Consider the following 18,428-nt stretch of genomic DNA (forward strand, 5'->3'; position numbering starts at 1 on the left):
TATAATATGAGAAGAGAGAGAGAGAGAGAGAGAGAGAGAGAGAGAGAGAGAGAGAGAGAGAGAGAGAGAGAGAGAGAGAGAGAGAGAGAGAGAGAGCGCAAAATACATAATGATCCGAATTCAAATCCCTTTCCAAACACAATGTAAACAACTCGGGAAATTGTTGATGTAAAGGTTTTGAATGGTTTCATTGTTAACTGAACGATTTCAGTCTCTAAATGTCCCAGATTTCCAAATTTATTATTGTATGTACTTGTATTATTATTTTTACGATTCGCATCTTCCGGAACGGATGTGTGGGGGGTGGGGAGGGAGAACACTAGCCTCCGAATGGGCCGGTATCCATCCCATGGGCAGTAGAGATTGAGATTTTCTCTGATCCCTCTGCGCATCCAGCAGTTTTTGGGTAGCTGGATCTAAAGCCTGCCACAAAATAACTTGCAGTTTGCCTAGTGTCCTATATAAAGTATAACAAGCGATATACCCACTGTAATAAACTCAGCCTCAATGGTCACGGGCCTCACGGTTCTAGACCATAAAAATAAACAATAAACAACCAACCCCCCCCCCCCCCCAAAAAAAAAAACAAAACAAAAAAAACAAAAAAACAAAAACAAAACAAAACAAAAACATAAAAACGGATAGCTGAGTATTTACTTAATAATAGTTATTTAAAAAACACACACAACGATGTCAAAGTAATTGACATGCAGCCCAATATGAACGTTGATTTTATAACATCATTGTAAAACGAATACAATACGCATCGAGTTATGGAAAATGGCAGTGGAAACACACCTGGTGACACCCGCACACCCACATCCTATCATACAAGTCTCTCTCTCTCTCTCTCTCTCTCTCTCTAACCCCCCCCCTCCCCCCCACACACACACATTGTTCTCTCTCCCACAAAAACGCAAAGATTTTCCGATTCTTCAAAATCGAACAAATGCAGGATGGTGATGATGATCATCATCATCTTGACGATGTTTTCTTTTCTCTGAACTAGCAAAATATCAAAACAAAAAATAAGGGACAATAGCTGGAAATTAAGGAGATCAAGAATGGATACAAAGTATCAACACTATAAATTCGGAAGAATCAGCGGGTTTGCACGCGCCGCAAGTGGGTACCAATGAAATGAAAACACCATCAGTGATGGAGCTCAACAATTGCTGCCCAAGCAGCGACATCAATATAGTACTATTTATTAGTAGACGATGGACATCAAACATCGCGGTATGTACCTGAAGTAATTGAAAAGACGTCGGCCCTCCTAATTCCTAACCAACCATCTATTATTAAACTTCCTAGTTAGTCCCACGCCGTGTGTCCTATGTTACGTCACGATATTCATCCGCCAATTGCCGACGCTCTCTATTGATTTCCTTCCTTGTCCTGGTCGTTACCAATTCGAGAAGTGACTGCAGTATGAGGACAACAATAATAAATGTGATCGCTGCCGCCCCCCCCCCCCCCCCCCCCCGGAACCCAATAAGTCTCGATCAATTTGCCTAATTTTTTAATGAGGAAATATTCCAGACGTTGGTGTAGTAGATACGATGAACTTTATGATTTAACAAGGGAAATTTCAACACCCTGATACAGCAAATCGAGCTCATTTGGAGTGAACGAAAAAATACGAAAGTCTTTTCTTTTTGTTTTCAGTTACAGCCAACGACGTAATATAATATGTTTAACTTAAGTCATCTCGGTTTAACCCCTATAGACTAGACATCGAGACTTGATTTCCTTCATCAAATCATACTTTTTTCCCCATTGCCCAACTTAACGAAAGTGTAGTGTAGCCGCTTTTCACATACCCGTGGACGGCAGGATTATAATTTGTATTACAGTACTATATCCTTTTTGTTTAGGGGGAAAACTCGATTTTACTACGGCCAAAAATAAAAAGAGCATCCCTACTCTACTTTTAACCCCCCCCCCCCCAAAAAAAAAATAATAATTAAAAAACCAAAAAAATAAAATAAAATAAAAACACAGTCAAAACTGAAGGAGTCAGGAAATATACTTCCAGTTTTAACTATAAATAGATTTTGAGACATAATGATATCTTGAGCACAATAATATTCTTTAAAGTCTAATAGTTGAATTTGAGAACAAGTCATAACGAGAAAAGATTTTAAATATACTCGCTGCACACGCAAAGACATCGATTCCGGGTGAATTCGAGATTGTCCCCCCTCCACCCAGCAATGATTGAGAACCCGGGTATTGTTAGATCAGGCGAAAGTACTTTGTGCTAGACTAGCGTCCTATCTAAAGGGTAGCAGCAATTGCTATTTCCGTTTCACGCTAAACAAACCGGGATGAACTCCAGCTCTATGGGGGGCCTAGTGGCTCTGTTGGACTATTTGAGAGAATTTCCATTTTAACAATGAGATCATAACAAATTCATCAGACTTGTACAGGTACATATAATGTTCCAAAGAGCTATTGTCGGTTTTCTTGAGTTTGCAATGATTCAATTTATTGATAAACTATGTTCAATAACACATGCTACATATTATGTGTGTTCGAGAGCGTTCGAGAGAGAGAGAGAGAGAGAGAGAGAGAGAGAGAGAGAGAGAGAGAGAGAGAGAGAGAGAGAAAGAGAGAGAGAAAACATTTACTTCAAACACTTAAGGGAACTCTCAGGTTTGAGACTTTTGAGACAAGGTTGGATCATTGTAATCGATCGATATTAGAATTATTTTTTTTTCTGGCCAAAATGAGGGGCGAAAAAAAAACACACAAAAAAACAAACAACGTATTTGGCTAAGAAAACGTTTACTTCAAACACTTAAGGGAATTCTCAGGTTTGAGACTTTTGAGACAAGGTTGGATCAATTTAATCGATCGATAATAGAATTACATTTATTTTTCTGGCCAAAATGAGGGGAGAAAAAACAACAACAAAAAACAGACAACGTATTTGGCTAAGAAAACGTTTACTTCAAACACTTAAGGGAATTCTCAGATTTGAGAATTTTGAGACAAGGTTGGATCATTTTAATCGATCGATAATAGAATTTAAATTTTTTTTCTGGCCAAAATGAGGGGAGGAAAAAAAAAAAAAAAAAAAAAAAAAAAAACAAAACAAAACCAAACAAGGTATTTAGTCAAAGCATGGTAACATTCCGGTTCAACCAGTGATCAATCAATAATACACTAACAATAATTGTAATCAATAAAAGGCGCAGATGGCTGGTTGATAACTTTATGCACGGAGGTAATTTAGCCCGTTATATAAAAAAAACAAAAAACAAAACTGGAGCTTTTATATAGCGCAATATCCACTAAACGCGCTCAAAGTGCTTCACAAAGGGTCCCTGACCAACAGCATCACAGAACATGTAAACGGGGCACGACGCCTGTTAAGCGATAGTGCAATTCCTCCCCCCCCCCCCCCCCCCCCCGACAGATACAACGCTGTTAACGACCAGGTAATCATTTTACTCCTTTTCTAAGGACTCAACTATGCGCAGAGCGAAGCTCAAACTCGAGACATTCCGATCCAGAAGTGAGTGTCATACCACTAGACCACATAGCCGCACACGATATAATACTATGACTAAAAGAGGAGGAAATAAGGATGAAAAAATGGTTAAAATTAAAATACTGTTCTATATAAATGGATTTAAGATCGCTTGATAAAGAATGCTTAAATTATATTTAACTGAACCCGGAAAAGATCCAATATTTAAAATAGATGTATATATTATCTTATGAAATTGGCACGTGTGCATAATTCGCAGTTTTGAAGCGGCATTTTAGATTTAAGGTATACTTTCCTTGACAGATAAAGCAATAGAGCATGGCATGTCTTAATTATAGACAACAAAGCTATTGTATCTAAAATTCTAAACGGAATACAAACGAAACGAGATTCAGATCGGCAGTCGATAGGACGTTACATGGTAATTATTATTTATTTTCAATTTTTTTTTTTTTACAATCGGGATATTACTTGTAATAAAAATGATGATGACGAAAACAACAACTGTGGTAGTGGTAGCAGCAGCATTAGTAGTAGTTATAATAATAATAATAATAATAATAATAATAATAATAATAATAATAATAATAATAATAATAATAATAATAATAATAATAATAATAATAATATTAAAAACTAATAATAGTTTTGGCACTTTGAGAAGCTGTTCCAGTTATCATTTGTGCCATTCTATATGCATTTAATTCAGAAAAAAACTGATGGAAATTTGATATTTCAAAAGCAACATCTACTTCACCGATCTCAGCCACGAGGTGAATCTAACTATCTTTTTGTCGAGCGTTAAAATAGAAAAGCAACAATAACAATAACATTTGGTCTCAGCCCAGTGTTATTCGAATGTCACCCAGTCAAGCGAGCTATGATACACAAAACCACTGTGGGTCGAAGTTGAGCTAATAAATCCGAATTTGGTTAAACTTCCGCCCCCCCCCCCCCCCCTCCCCCCCAAAAAAAAATATCCATCCCGTTTTTACCAATTAAATTTGTGATAACTGACAGACCTGCATAACCTATAACCGATGAGAATTTTTTTTATAAACAGGTCTGATGACTAATAGGTTTCCGTCTAGCGACGAGCAGCTTGGTTATTTAAAAGAAAATCGGTACTGTCTATTCGTCATGCTGGCTAGAACTTTTGCACATGTCACGTGATCAGAATGCATAAATGTCAAAACATGATCAGATTTAGAATGCTTTTCTCCTATGGATACACTTTTATGCTCATCGGAGAAATATTTTCTAAGGGCGTCCGCCATTGTTCCAATGGCTTAGAACCAGTTACTAAGGGTCATTACGAGGGAGGTGACGTCACGACCGTTGAACCATATTGTTATGGTCTCATTGTTGTAATGGAAATACAACTCAAACCAAGACAAAATATTGTCCATTACAACAATGTGAAATCAGGACCATAGTTGTGTTCCGTTATCAGTTCATCAAATGTGTACACCTAGCCTGTAACAAAATTGGCTTTTCTAGTCAAATGTAAGTAAGCTGTACTAAATACCAAGTAATAGGCATTGCATTATTAATATGAGACTCACTGAAAAATTAACTTAAAATCAAATCAATTAGCTTTAGTCGGTAAGAAACTACTGTGACTGTTCGACTTATAACCCAGAACATATTGTTCGAGACAATAATATATAGTCGAAACCATCCATATAAAGAAAGGATAAAGTAGGACTAGTAGAATGATAATAAATAGAGGGAATCCGGTGTAGGTTTCCCTCCAGAGCTGAACCAAAGCACCGAGACCAGACTGGGCAGAGAAGGGTGGAAAGCTGTAGACCGTGATTCACTTCACGTAACCTCTATGATATTAGAGATAAAATAATAATTAAAGGAAGTCAAGTTTAGCAACTTATACATTTATTACATAAACTAATTAACAACCATAACACAATGATTGGAACGACATAAACTCTACATGTCATTCATGCTTGTCTTTTCCTGTCACTCACGGAAAAGAACACCACGGCACAGATAAATCATACAATGCAATAAAATATAACACAACCACTGTAGGCAGTATTGTGTCCAATCAAGAAAAACCTTTCAAACTCCCTCTTTATGAGAAAGGTAGAGAGAAACACCAGCAAAACTGCCCTACACTGGACACCAACAGAAAAGAAAAGAAGAGGAGGGCCCCCAGGAGAGAACTGGAACTCCCTGCAGATGACAGTCACGACGGACAGAGGAAGATGGAGGTCCTTCTTTGCTGCCTTACACATGTCAACAGACAGTAAGTAAGCAGAGGTCATATTTTTTTTACCATAAACGTTCAATTTTCAACGTCTAAACAAAACCATTCCGATATTTATAATAATACCAGAGATTTTTTTTTTCCTATACTTATTTTGAAATGTGAAACGCATTCAAAATTCAGTTTAAGTTTCAGCATGGTTGGACAAAATGAAATGAGAAAGTTGAATAGTCCAGTTAATTGAAAAAAAAAAGAAGAAGCAGTTGTTCGTAATGGATTGGCAGTCAAATCGTAGAGCAAATAGTAAAAACAGGTTTTGAGTAGAATGCAAATAGCAGGATTTCAAATGTTGGACTTCATTTCTCAAAAATCCTAATGAAAATTAAAAGCAAATAAGCAAAAAAATATATTTTTTAAATTGAATTTTTTACAATCTCTACCAAATGTGATTAAACTACCATTTACAAAGGTCCCCCAAAAACAACAACACCTGACATATAAGACTACAGATGATGCACCATTTAAAATTTGACAACTCTGTTACCTTTACCTAGCCAAGTACATATTCATTCCAACAATGAAACCAAAAAAACTGTGATTTCTACCCCTGTAAGTCGCGATGACTACCAGGAGAATGCCCTGTGATATACACATAGATGAGGTGGTGGTGCCAAAATGGAGTATGTCCAATGATACCAACTAATATATATATATATATATATATATATATATATATATATATATATATATATATATATATATATATATATATATATATATATATATATATACATTTTTTTTCAGCAACTGTTCCTTTTTCCTGTCACCCTCATGTAGTATTGCACGTGTTCATAGAGAAAACTTCTCTTTTTTAGTTTTCAGATGAGGTCATGGTCATATATTGTTGATTCTTGTTAAAATATGGATCTTGTTAAATCAATTTAAGAGAAGTACTTCTATCTATCAATTTTCTTACTTTTTTGGTATTTCCTTTTTCTTAAATACTTTTACCACGTTTTACCATTATCATAATTATCATTGTTATTCTATTTTAATTTCCTTACTATTATCATTATTATTATTACTATAATTATTCTCAGGTCAATAAACAACATTGTAATATTGTTGACACAATAGCAAACAAATGAAAGTCATTGCAATTAAGACGAACATTTTTGAGCGAATACTAGCACGACCAGTTAGTAACACACTAGATATATATTGCTCTCACAGAGCGACACCTTACGCCTTGTTTTTAAAGGGTCTTAGAAATTTCAGTGCCAGTAAAAAGGAAGAAAATGGGATCATCAAAGAAATTCCAGATTTACAATTGAAAGCACAAGATAAAAAAAAAGTAAGACAAAGGGGAAGAATCGTGTCAACCCAGCTGCCAACTGTTTTATCGCATTTTCATAGCGGCCAACTTTCAAAGAGTAAGAATGGGACATCCTAACACAATCCCCTAGTGGCTGCGAATCGGCCTCAGTCGAGGAGCTGCCTCACAGCAAGTGCGCTTTATCAGTGGGGACTGTCCACCTGTCCTACATATACCTGATGTGGGCAAGAACCCGAAACGACAGAGCAGCTAGTTGAACGGTGTGTTGTGACGCTGCTACCGGGCGGGTTCGAGACGATGCACGAATGTGGACCGGACTTTGCTGATTGGGTCAATTGTCATAACATAGTAGTGTGAGAACCATAAGAGGCTGCTGCCATGACAGAAAACAGCAGTATATTTGAACTATTAAATAATATATTTCATTTCAAAATGGTATAGAGGGGCCCTATATCCATTTATCAGAAACTGAAAAAATCACAGATTTTTGTATAAGACTACATGGCTGTTACTAAATAGCTCCAAAACTCTATCTATTTACTCTCTATTCATACAATAATTGAAAACACTTGTGACCTGAAATCTTGATCTTATGGTATTGGTATCACAGAACGTGAATTATTGACCTTCGTGCCAAAATAAAATATATCCAAAAATTAAGTTTTATAGCAAAATGGGATGTATCCATATCATTTTAAAATAAGAACTTTTTAAAGAGATAACTTTTACAAAATGGTATAACACGTCAACAAGGGATGGATATCATAATTTGATCATATGTATATATATGAAAGAGACACCCTTCATCAGCAAAATTAAGAAAAATCCTAGCATTATGTTGAATGCCTATCCCCATGACCAATTTGATACGCTATTGCTTTATTGATTGTGATTAAATTGACTCGACAATGCCCATATAGTACAGAATAGTAATTTTATTTGAAAATTGTTTGATAAGGTCAAGCCAGTCCACTTTTAATCTTGACCTTTTTCATCTGCTCTTTTTATGATTACAGTAGAATTACTTTAAACCGAAATTTTGGGGACCTTCTAAACCATTTCGGTTTAAAGACATTTTGGTTTAAAGCAAGTTCCTGTTTTGCAATGTTTTTCAAGGGTAGTAACTATTTAAGGATTTTGCTCATTTTATCGTATCATGGGTTTCCCGTTAAATGGAGTTGTTGAATAAATGCCGTCTTCGTAACCATTAATTTGTTTATTTTTTTTCTGGTGTGTTTTAAAAATATTTTTGGGGGTTTTCGTTTTCAATTCAAAATTGTTGAAAGAGTTGAGTTCGGGATGCCGTGTATTTTACATATCTCCTTCTTGATCAACTTTTTTTTCATCGACTTCACATAGTATTTTGATTTTAAACTCAAACGTGTAAGCACAGTGCTTTCTTTTAGACATCTTTTAGTAAAATGCAAAGCTAAAATAAGATCGAAAATTCTTGTGCAATAATTGATAATGAATGATGCGCAACTACTCGGAGTTGAAGTGAAATGGAAATGAAAAGGCGTGTCGATGCTCAGCTGTCTTTTGTTGAAAAGGCATTAGGTTCAAAGGCCTAATTACATAGAAGCCCCCCCCCCCCCCCCCCCTCTCACACACACATTTAAACAAAGTGGAAATGAAATGGCATGTCAATGGTAAGTTGTCTACCACCCCCCCCCCCCCCATCCTTATCGTCGTGTTGCAAATCCAGTCAGTTCCAAAGCATCAACACATGAGCGAGAACATCTCGCTTGCGTGATTCTACACCCCAACTCCTCCTCTTTCCTTATTTTTCGCCTGCCAGTCACCCGCTGTCTTCCAGTCTGTGCGATTGTGGTGTTGGCCAAGCCCAAGTGCAGTGATTGAAGTGTTTGCCTCCCCCCTCCCCCCACCCATCACCCTCATCTTATACTTACGCTCTGTATCGCCGGGCATTATTACGGGTGGCCTCCTTCCCGATTTTTGAAGAAAATTTTAGAGAGAAAAAGGGAAGGTGCTCTCAAGTTGTTTCGGTTTAAAGAAAGACCTGCTTAGAAGTATTTCGGTTCATCGTAAGAATTAGTACAAAGATAATGAAGAAACTAGTACAATTTATTAAATTCTTTGCGGTTTAAGGTATTTTTCGGTTTAGCTTCTTTCGGTTTAAAGTAATTTTACTGTAATTTTTTTTGTTTGTTTGTTTGTTGCTTTAGGTCTCATCCAACACAATTGAGGTTATATGAGAGACCGCTGAAACAAAAAAAACAAGCAATCCAACAGAAATAGTACAAATCAAAATCATAACCTAAAGATATCATAAGCTAAATTATAAATAACCAAGAACAAACAGGCAGAAGATTTACAGAAAAAAAATATCCCCTGTCAAAAATACAATCACAAACCAAAGAAGCAGGATAGGCTAGTAAAGAGAAGAAGAAACGACATCACTATCGGATCGTACACCCATGCGAACATCATAGGTATATGATTCAAGGGTGATGCTCCCATCCAACCACCCGCTTACTTACTGTAATTTAATGAAAGTACGCCACAAAGAGAGAGAGAGAGAGAGAGAGAGAGAGAGAGAGAGAGAGAGAGAGAGAGAGAGAGAGAGAGAGAGAGAGAGAGAGAGAGAGAGAGAGAGAGAGAGAGAGAGAAAGAGAGGGTGGGGTAGATAATAATTGACCTTGGTCAATTGAACAAAACTCTTCTCTCAAAAGAAATACAACAAGCTTCTGTCAATCACTTATCATTTCGTTGACCAATGAGATTACAAACAACAGATTGGACAGGTCAAATCATACGTCCAAATGTTTTCTTTGTCTGGTCATAGAAGATCTTCAGGAAGAGGGGGTGGAGTTTATCTGGTAATTACTTACAAACGTACATACATGGTAATGAAATAAGAGCGTGTGAAGGCTCATACACAAAGACGCACTCATATCAGCATTAAAATTGCTTGGTCAGACAAAGCACAATAACAAACGTATGTATGCACTATCAATAGTGGAGGGGTCCAAGTGATCTGTTACGCGGTGTACATAATTTGCCTTCCTTCATTGGTTTTACAATGAGATGTATACTCGTGCTTTTACTAAGAAAGAGAAAGAGACACACACTTTTCGTCGACAATTCATATGCCATTGATTGAAAAGAGAAAAGACAAATCTCAAGTGGAAAGTCATTGTATGTTCAAAGAGTCGATTTCTAAAAACAGAAGTGGATGGGACTGTTGCTAATGACATTGCTTGATTCGTATTTGTTAAATGGATACATGTCATTTTGTTGAAAATGTAGCTTGGACAATATGCCGTTTTGGAAAACAACGCTCTTGTCCCGCAAATAAAATAGGATGGAGTCCTTTTTTGAGAAAAAAGTTTATACTGTTGTAATGCTCCATAAATCAGCTACATTATAAGGATGATTACTCCAAAAGATTAAATTTGGCGTATATCCCATTTTGGAATGGAATCCTTCAATTGGAGCTGTTTTAATCTTCCAGTCAAAAAAAGCGTATTTCCAAACACGTAAAGAGTCCCAGTTTTTTTCTTTAAATTTCTCTCAGATTGCCAAATCAAGACAGCCCAGGAGTTATCAGGACAGTTGCCGGTATGCATTTTGTAACTGTTGAAATAATGAGAACGTTTTTTATCATTAGTGAGAGCCATTACGCTGAGTCAAGATCGAAACGAAAACTCGAGCTTGGCTTGGTGCCATAGTCCACACACTGGATGTGACCTTTGAAGCGACCAGGACTAAAACTAAAAGGTCACGAGGCCCTTGGATAAGTATGGCTAGATTGCTGTGTCTGCTGTCCTTACTGACAGCTAGCCACTTCGTTTTACAATGCTAATATGTTTTACAAAGAACAATGATTGGGAAAGGGCAATCTGTACTATTCCCAACACCAGTCAAAGCCTGAAAAGAGGGAGTTCTTCCATAAGCTCTTTGTGCTAAGGGAAACAATCCAAGTATTCCTTCAAGTAACCCTTAAAAAAAAAAAAAAATCTAATACCTTTAACTCACTCTAATAGGAAAATTTTTAACAAACACCCTAAGACCTTTACTGACACCTATACTTAACCCTAACAGAAATAAAAAATCCCCCGACTTCGAGCTAATTAATAATAATAAAAAAAAAAATTAAGACTGCTTTGCATTACCTTTCAATACTTAAACACCAAAACGGCAGTGGAAAACAAAACAATGGTCATATTAGAAAATTTTAAACTTTCACGAATCTATCAAGGTTTGTACTAGTTTTTAAAATGCTACTTACTAATAATTATATTGACAAATTGAATAAATAAACTCCTGACAAAAGATCCACGATGAAAATACTAATTGAAATAGATGCTACCATGAGGCGCTCACGGAATTTCTCCTCTCTCTTTCATTGTCCCGAAGTTTATAAAAAATAAATATCAAAATCCAATTATTCCGCTTTGAAAGGGCCACATGTTTCTAAAAATGCCTAGATTTTCAATTTATAAAATGAAAGACAAATCACTACTTTTACTATTCTTCAATTCTGAATATGATTTGTTCACAAAAAAATTCACAGGCTTGGGCTATTCGGACTCAAGTCTTAATAGCCTCCCAAGGCTAATTGGACTCAAAATTCAAATGAGCCTGTGCAATCAACAGATTATTCGGACTCAGTCTAAATAATCTCCCATGGCAGTATTAGTATGGTTTTTGTTTTGGACTTCAGCTATCAATAAATTACATAAAATAAAATTGATGCATATAAAAATAACAATTATGGTAATTATCAATATGTAGTCTAAACCTGCTGTATTTGATGAGAAAGAAAAAAATCATTGATCAATTGAAAGTCCATTAAAAATCTAAAAGGAAAGAGTTAAGGGGTGGCTAGGGTCTAATCATTAGGAAAATCCTTCAAAAAATTGATTTTGAGATTTTGGTGGAAAACGATATTATATTATCTTAAAAATAATATCAATATTATTGAAATCCAACTTCTTAAAAAAGACCATAAAGGCACGAAAAACACAGTCGAAAATTGTACAGGTAGTAAGAAAAGTGTGAAAAACAGAAAGCTATTATATGTCATTTTCCTTCTGTGTCAAACATTTCTCAGAATCTATTCAATGAAATTGTCTGAAAATTTCCACAGTTATCACAGAGATAATGTAATATGTCACCATAGAGTCATAGAGAGATTCTTTTGTTAAGCTATGCTTATTTTGAATTATAATCAAAATAATAAATTTTTAACACAGCAATTCTGTCATAACATTTTGATTCTCAACTTTGTAAAGATCTAATAAAAATTCAAAAAGCTAAATCTGTAAAATCTCTTTTTATGGTGACACACTATGGTACAATGTTAATACAAGGGAAGAATATGGAGGTCATTCCTTTAATAGTTTTTGTGGAACGTTTGCCACAAGATTGTTATATTTCTTTATGCCAGAACCCCAAATTAGGTCGCAAAACAGGTATCAACACAGATAATTTATATATTTCACCAAAAATGTTGTTTTTTAAACATATAATAATGATAATACAGAATAATTAGACCCCCCAATACAAGAAATTAACTTTTTTATTAAGACCGAAACCGCCCCTTAAGACTTCAAAAGGAACAAAAGTCAGTCAAAGTAATATACAAAGGAAAAACTTTCCTAACAACATAACACACAATGTCCAAATAAAATCAGGAGAAAAAAAATAAAAAAAATAAAAGAAGAAACAAACACCCCCCCCCCCCCCCTATTCTGATAGTGTTAGACCCTGCTACAGTACGAATTAGGAGTATGAGATGGGACAGCGTGATACGGGCAAAACAGAATTTCTTCTGAACTCTTCTTCCATTTCTAAATCAGTCCCACCCTCTGCCCCCCCCCCCCCCCCCCCCCCCCCCCCCCCCCCCGTGTTTGCACTAGCACATTGAAGTCCGAATGTCCAAGGGAGACTATTCAGACTCGAATTGCCACTCGTTGTTCACAACAGTGAAAGGCGAATAATTTATGGGGAGGCCTTCCGAAAGCTCCTCAGTCTAACACTAACATCACTTTCAATTAGTATCTTCACGTGGATCTTTTGTCAGGCATTTATTTATTCAATTTGTCAATATATAGTGCAATATTCTAGAACAAACCTTGATAGATTAGTGAAAGTTTAAAAGTTCCTAACATTGTTTTGGTTATCCGCCGCCATTTTAAAAAAAAAAGAAAAGAGTATTGAGGTAGTGTAAAGCAGTCCTAGGATTGTCTTTTTTTTCTATTAGGGTTGGCTCAATTCAGAGGATTTTATTTCAATTAGGGCTGGTTATAGGTCTCAGTAAAGGTGCTAGGCCTGGCTAGGGTGTTTGTAAAATCAATGTGACCATTTCTCCGAATGCTCTGGAAAATAAACTTGTTGATCTCTATTCGAACGGTTTCCGTTCTCAAGTCTAAAGATTTTGTTTGGTTATTTGATTACGTAGTGTTTTTAAGCACCTCCATTGACGGTGTATCTTAACGGATCCTTTTATACCTCTGTCACGCATGCGCATCCCACCCAAATTCATCAGCGATATTGTGTTTCTGTATTTGGACATGGCGAAAGTTATATTGTGACATCTGTAGGATGTTTTTGTTAATAAATTTATAAAAAAACAATAATAATTTAAAAAATCGAAATATGAAACCAGACAATAGAAGTTGCATTGAAGGTAAATAATGTTTAAGAAAGACCTTATTAAATGTGATAAAAAGTCAGGTGGCTCAATAGCGCAGTGGACAAGCTGTCAGACTCTAACCTTGAAAGTATCGGGTTCGATTCCCATTGTAGACATTAAAAAAAAAAATTTCTTTATTTTTGTTTGCTTTTTTCTTTTTTTTCAAAAACTTTTTATCATGTTTTTAAAAAACTTTGATTTTAATTTTCTAAAATGATTTATTTATTTGAGATCAGTATTTGCGTGCCATGTTTCTTTTTACTTCTGATTTTTTAAATTATTGTTACTATTCTTTAATTTATTATCATTGTATAAACTTTTTAAAACGTACATCGGTAATCACAAAGCAGCCACAAAAACGCCACCATTTGATTATTTGCGAGTGACTCAACCTCAGTGTCTGTGTGTATATGCATTTTTGGGGGTTTTCTTTAGCCAGTTCTTGGGCACTCTGTTTTTTATTCCCAACTGACTGTTAGACTTGAGTTTGTGCTATCCTGTCTTTCAACCTCTGTACTGTATACTGTATGTATGGTGACAACGAAAATGACAGATCAGGCGAGGCTGACGGTAGGTACTTCGGCAAACGTCCATTTGGCCCTCCAGCAGGAAGCCAATAAATGGGCAAGTGGCTGTGACCCGATTTTTTGGACTTTTGAGTGATGGGTCTCAGAAAAAGTTCCATAGATATTTTGTTTATGGATGGATTTTAATGATTTATGTCTTATTTTCTTCAGGAAAATTACTCTCTATCGTTCGGTGTAGTTTACTTTAAAATCAACGACAATTTAGTATAACTTTTGATTCATGAAAATTTCATGATAGCACGTTTATTTAACATCTTAACTTTTATATAAAATTAAAATCAGGGCAAAGTTGTAACCGCATCCATGAAATTTGTACCAGCAAAATCCTTACTCAAATCTTAGCGGCCATTTTAGACCAGTTTTGAAATCCAAATGGTGGTTACTACCGGAAATGCAACAATTTTCAGGTCACAAAGTCCGACAGTAAATAACAAAGGCAAATAATAGACCTGCATGTGAGTCCTGACCAAATTGTCTGAACTTTTTCACACATATCGCATTACCGGATCTTTTATTTTGTAACTCAGTACTTAGTCATATACATTTTCTTTTGGATTGTCCTACCGAATATATTTATTCTAAAATGTTAAAAAGTACCAAACATTTATAGGGACAAGGGATGGAGGTAGAGTGGTAGTTTGATATTTTTTTCAAAAATAAAAATTAATAATTATTTTTTACATAGACAGATAGGCCTTTAAAAACCATTTAATAAGATACCTTACTTTTGGATCTAGGATAAACGGTTCCAAAGTTATGATGATTTTACTACTCTAAATTTAGTCTTACAAAAAGCTCAAAATTGATTGAGAATTCCCCCACTGGGAAGCCTCTCGATAAGGTGACTACTGATTAGAACGGGATCTTAGCATAGAGAAAAGAGGGTTGGTCACTTGTGGTCAACATTAAACATACTGCACTGCCTTCAATCTTTATGAAATTTGATATAGACACAGACAAATGATTTATCTAGATGCCTTCTCTTTTATTTTTTTGCTATCTCAATTTTGAAAAAGATTTCAAAAGTTTTAAAATGATGTTATTTTTATCAAATTATAATTTTTGATACAATATGTGAACATTGATTTCTATCACATCAAAAGAAATCTTGATCTCTGCCCTTTAAAATGATACCAGGGCCGTTCATATACTGTGAAAAATAATGCAACAGTGATTATAATTATATGAAATTGTGTTATACAAATTTTAACCCAAAGTTGCGCTTCACTTGTCCAATGGCTAATCGGCACCTATCTACCTACAGACTGGGCTAGGGCTAGGATTGAGTGAGTTAAGAAATCTTGTGAAGCTTGGAGAGAGGACGAGTCTATGTCTCAGCAGTGAAAACAGCCGTCAACGACTGAGGTGTTTTTCTTTTTTCTCTCTTGTGTTACTCACTTTGACTTTGACTGTCTGTGAGAATGCCTCTTTATGAATGATTTTCCTTTGCCACCGTAATCGGACCCCCACAGTAGTTTTTAACCTGGAATAATTGATCTTATCTCTAACTCTAAAGAGCAATAACCATCCCAATCATTAGACTTTAATCCACTGGCAAAAAAAACAAAACAAAATGCAGCACCCGGCTGGGCTGGCTTTCTCACGTACTCCGAAAGAAAATCATCGCCAATTCCATTTGAATAGATTTCGAACACCATTCTCAACTGACTTCAGATCCGACGAACGGTCAAAGAATTGTTCAGGCATGATAACAAAAAATAATGTATAGATCAAAATATACAACGACAAATCCCGAAAGTTTATTGATAGAGCGAATAAAATTGAAATGTAGCAACGTTCAATTGAACAAACAAAAGTTACTTGAATGGAATACCGAAAGTATGAAAACGAAAGTTAACGAACTGCGCATGCTCGATTATATCGACACACTACTCGTTTTTCAGACAATGAAGAGTTGCGGTCGAATCGAAGACTAGCGGAGTTTCCCGATAATTGCCGAACGAGCGTAACGAGGGCTTGAAAGTGCCGACAATATTGTCGGCAATCTGACGCCCATTCGTCGGCACTTGACTGCTCGCCGCCGGTCGAGTTGGGGCTCGCCGACACTCCGACAATTGACGTCACTCGCAATCAGATTACTTTAGCAATAAAATAAAAATAAGTGATCCGGGAGATCGCAACTACCGTGATTGTCGGAAAACCGACAATTGTCGGCACACATGCAGGTCTAAAATAAAGGCACTTTGATAAAACTTTTAAACTCAAAATATCTTGATTTGACTCAGGGGGATGGAACTTGAAGAATTTGATACCTTATTTGCTTCTCTACGACCTTCTGTTCCAGAGTTATTAATATTTTTCTACTGAAATTTTTTGTCAATTTTACAGAGAGAATCTGTGATCTCACCGCTGCCTCAAAACCAGCATCTCGCGGCGATCGGGAAATTTTGAGTTTTGCAGTCAACATGGCCCACTTATTGTTTTCAGTAATTTTGTTTCAATTAAAAAATAAATGGCAAGTGTTAGATATCATTTTAAAGGTCAGAAACTAAGCTTTATTTTCATATAAATCATTTTCATGTATGGAAAAAATTAAGGATAAATGAAAATGGAAAAAAATATGAGGTTTTTGTCCTAAACTAAAAAGTGGGGTTGGTGGCGGAAAAAATAAAATAATGAGCGAGTGTATCAATTTTGATGAAGTTTGGCAGAGATATTCTTCAATTAATTGTCTATCGATGTATGAAGTATAATTAAAATGTATCCATAATTAAAAAAGTTCTTATAATTCAAAAATATATAAATTTTCATTACATAAGCTTTCTGAGAAATACAATCAGGAATTAAGAATGAAATACACCGTTAGAAAGCTTGTTTTGTGCCCTTTATAACGATATCACATAGGTTCACAAATAACGCCATGGTGACCAACACATTAAAGGGTCAAAAATGAAGTTCCAAAAAACGAGTTTCACCTTACAGTGAGCCTATCGGCGGCCACTGGACTGCAGTTATCAAAGTGCCTATAATTTGGCAAATAGAAGACCATTTTTCAGTTAACTTTTCTTCTGCTTATCTAATTTTCACAATTTTGGTATCATTAGAATCGTGTTGAAAAGCACTTTAAAATGATATAGGTTTCGTTGAGCTCAATCCAATTTGAATTTTTTACCAAAGTACCTATACTGAACTGACGGCTGATACTGAAACTGAAGAAACCCATCATATTCACTCGTTGATCAGCTGTGGAATTTAGGGGATCACGGAATTCCGCGAATCCGCGGAAAATTGAGAGCCCTGTCGTCGGGAACAGGCTGTGTTCACAACTGCCGGAACACGTTTTCGCATTTCTGAGTCAGTGACAGTGGAATCCCAAAAAATCATGTCACTCTCGACAGCTGACCCACCAAAGATAAAAAAAAAAAAAGAAGAAAAGATAATGTATACTTACGAGTAGGTTCTTGTGTGTCCGTGGAGTGACATTTTTTTATAAATATGAATTGATCTTATACAATTAAATAATTGATAAAATTGTAAATCGGCAGCTGTACACAATCTACTAAACACCGCCTAAACAGCTCCTTTCCACGAAAAGTATACAATCCGCCATGATGAAATTTATTATTGACTTATGGCTGGGCGAATATAGGTATATAGCCTTTAGTTGGCAGGTAGTACTCGAAGAAGAAAAATACAAACTAAATAAAAGAGCACGAGCCGTGAGAATGATCACGCAGAAGTCATTTAATTAAAGAACGAAGGAAAAAAAAAAGAGTGAGCAAAAAAAGAAGACAATTAATTCAATTACTTGGGATAATAAATATCATCTGATTTTACAACCAGAGATAAAAAGAAGAATCGCTTTTTTTTTCTATAGATGCTTTGATAATTATTGAAAACTATGATGAAAAACAGAAATGCACGTATTGAATAAACATAAAAATACGTTTATTGAAAACATAATGTATGGCCAGTCATCGTCATAATATACGATAAAAGTGTTGGAATGCCAACTAAGAAACAGAAAGCAAGTTGGAGGCTTCGGAGATATGGTTTATTGAAGCTGTGGACTATAAAAAGTAATAAACAAAAATGAATAATATAACAGCTTTAAAAAAAAAAGAACAAAATACCAAACACGGAACTCAAAACCCTTC

The 18,428-nt window shown here is 35.6% G+C and overlaps 1 protein-coding gene across 2 annotated transcripts in view; it reads right to left on the reverse strand.

Moving 5' to 3' along the window:
• The window catches only part of LOC144978472 (dnaJ homolog subfamily C member 5-like), a 24,877-nt gene extending 6,969 nt beyond the window's left edge, over nucleotides 1-17,908 (reverse strand). Inside the window, exon 1 of one of the 2 annotated variants that reach the window (XM_078924605.1) lies at nucleotides 17,723-17,908. In XM_078924605.1, coding sequence (XP_078780731.1) covers nucleotides 17,723-17,754 — 32 coding nt within the window. In that variant the 5' untranslated portion in view covers nucleotides 17,755-17,908. The remainder of the gene's footprint in view (nucleotides 1-17,722) is intronic. The other variant, XM_078924604.1, reaches the window with a different exon arrangement.
• Nucleotides 17,909-18,428: the final 520 nt, after the last annotated feature.

Source organism: Berghia stephanieae, chromosome 8 (genome assembly GCF_034508935.2).
Source record: "Berghia stephanieae isolate SIO BIC M18660-M18661 chromosome 8, UCSD_Bste_1.3, whole genome shotgun sequence".
NCBI lineage: Eukaryota > Metazoa > Mollusca > Gastropoda > Nudibranchia > Aeolidiidae > Berghia > Berghia stephanieae.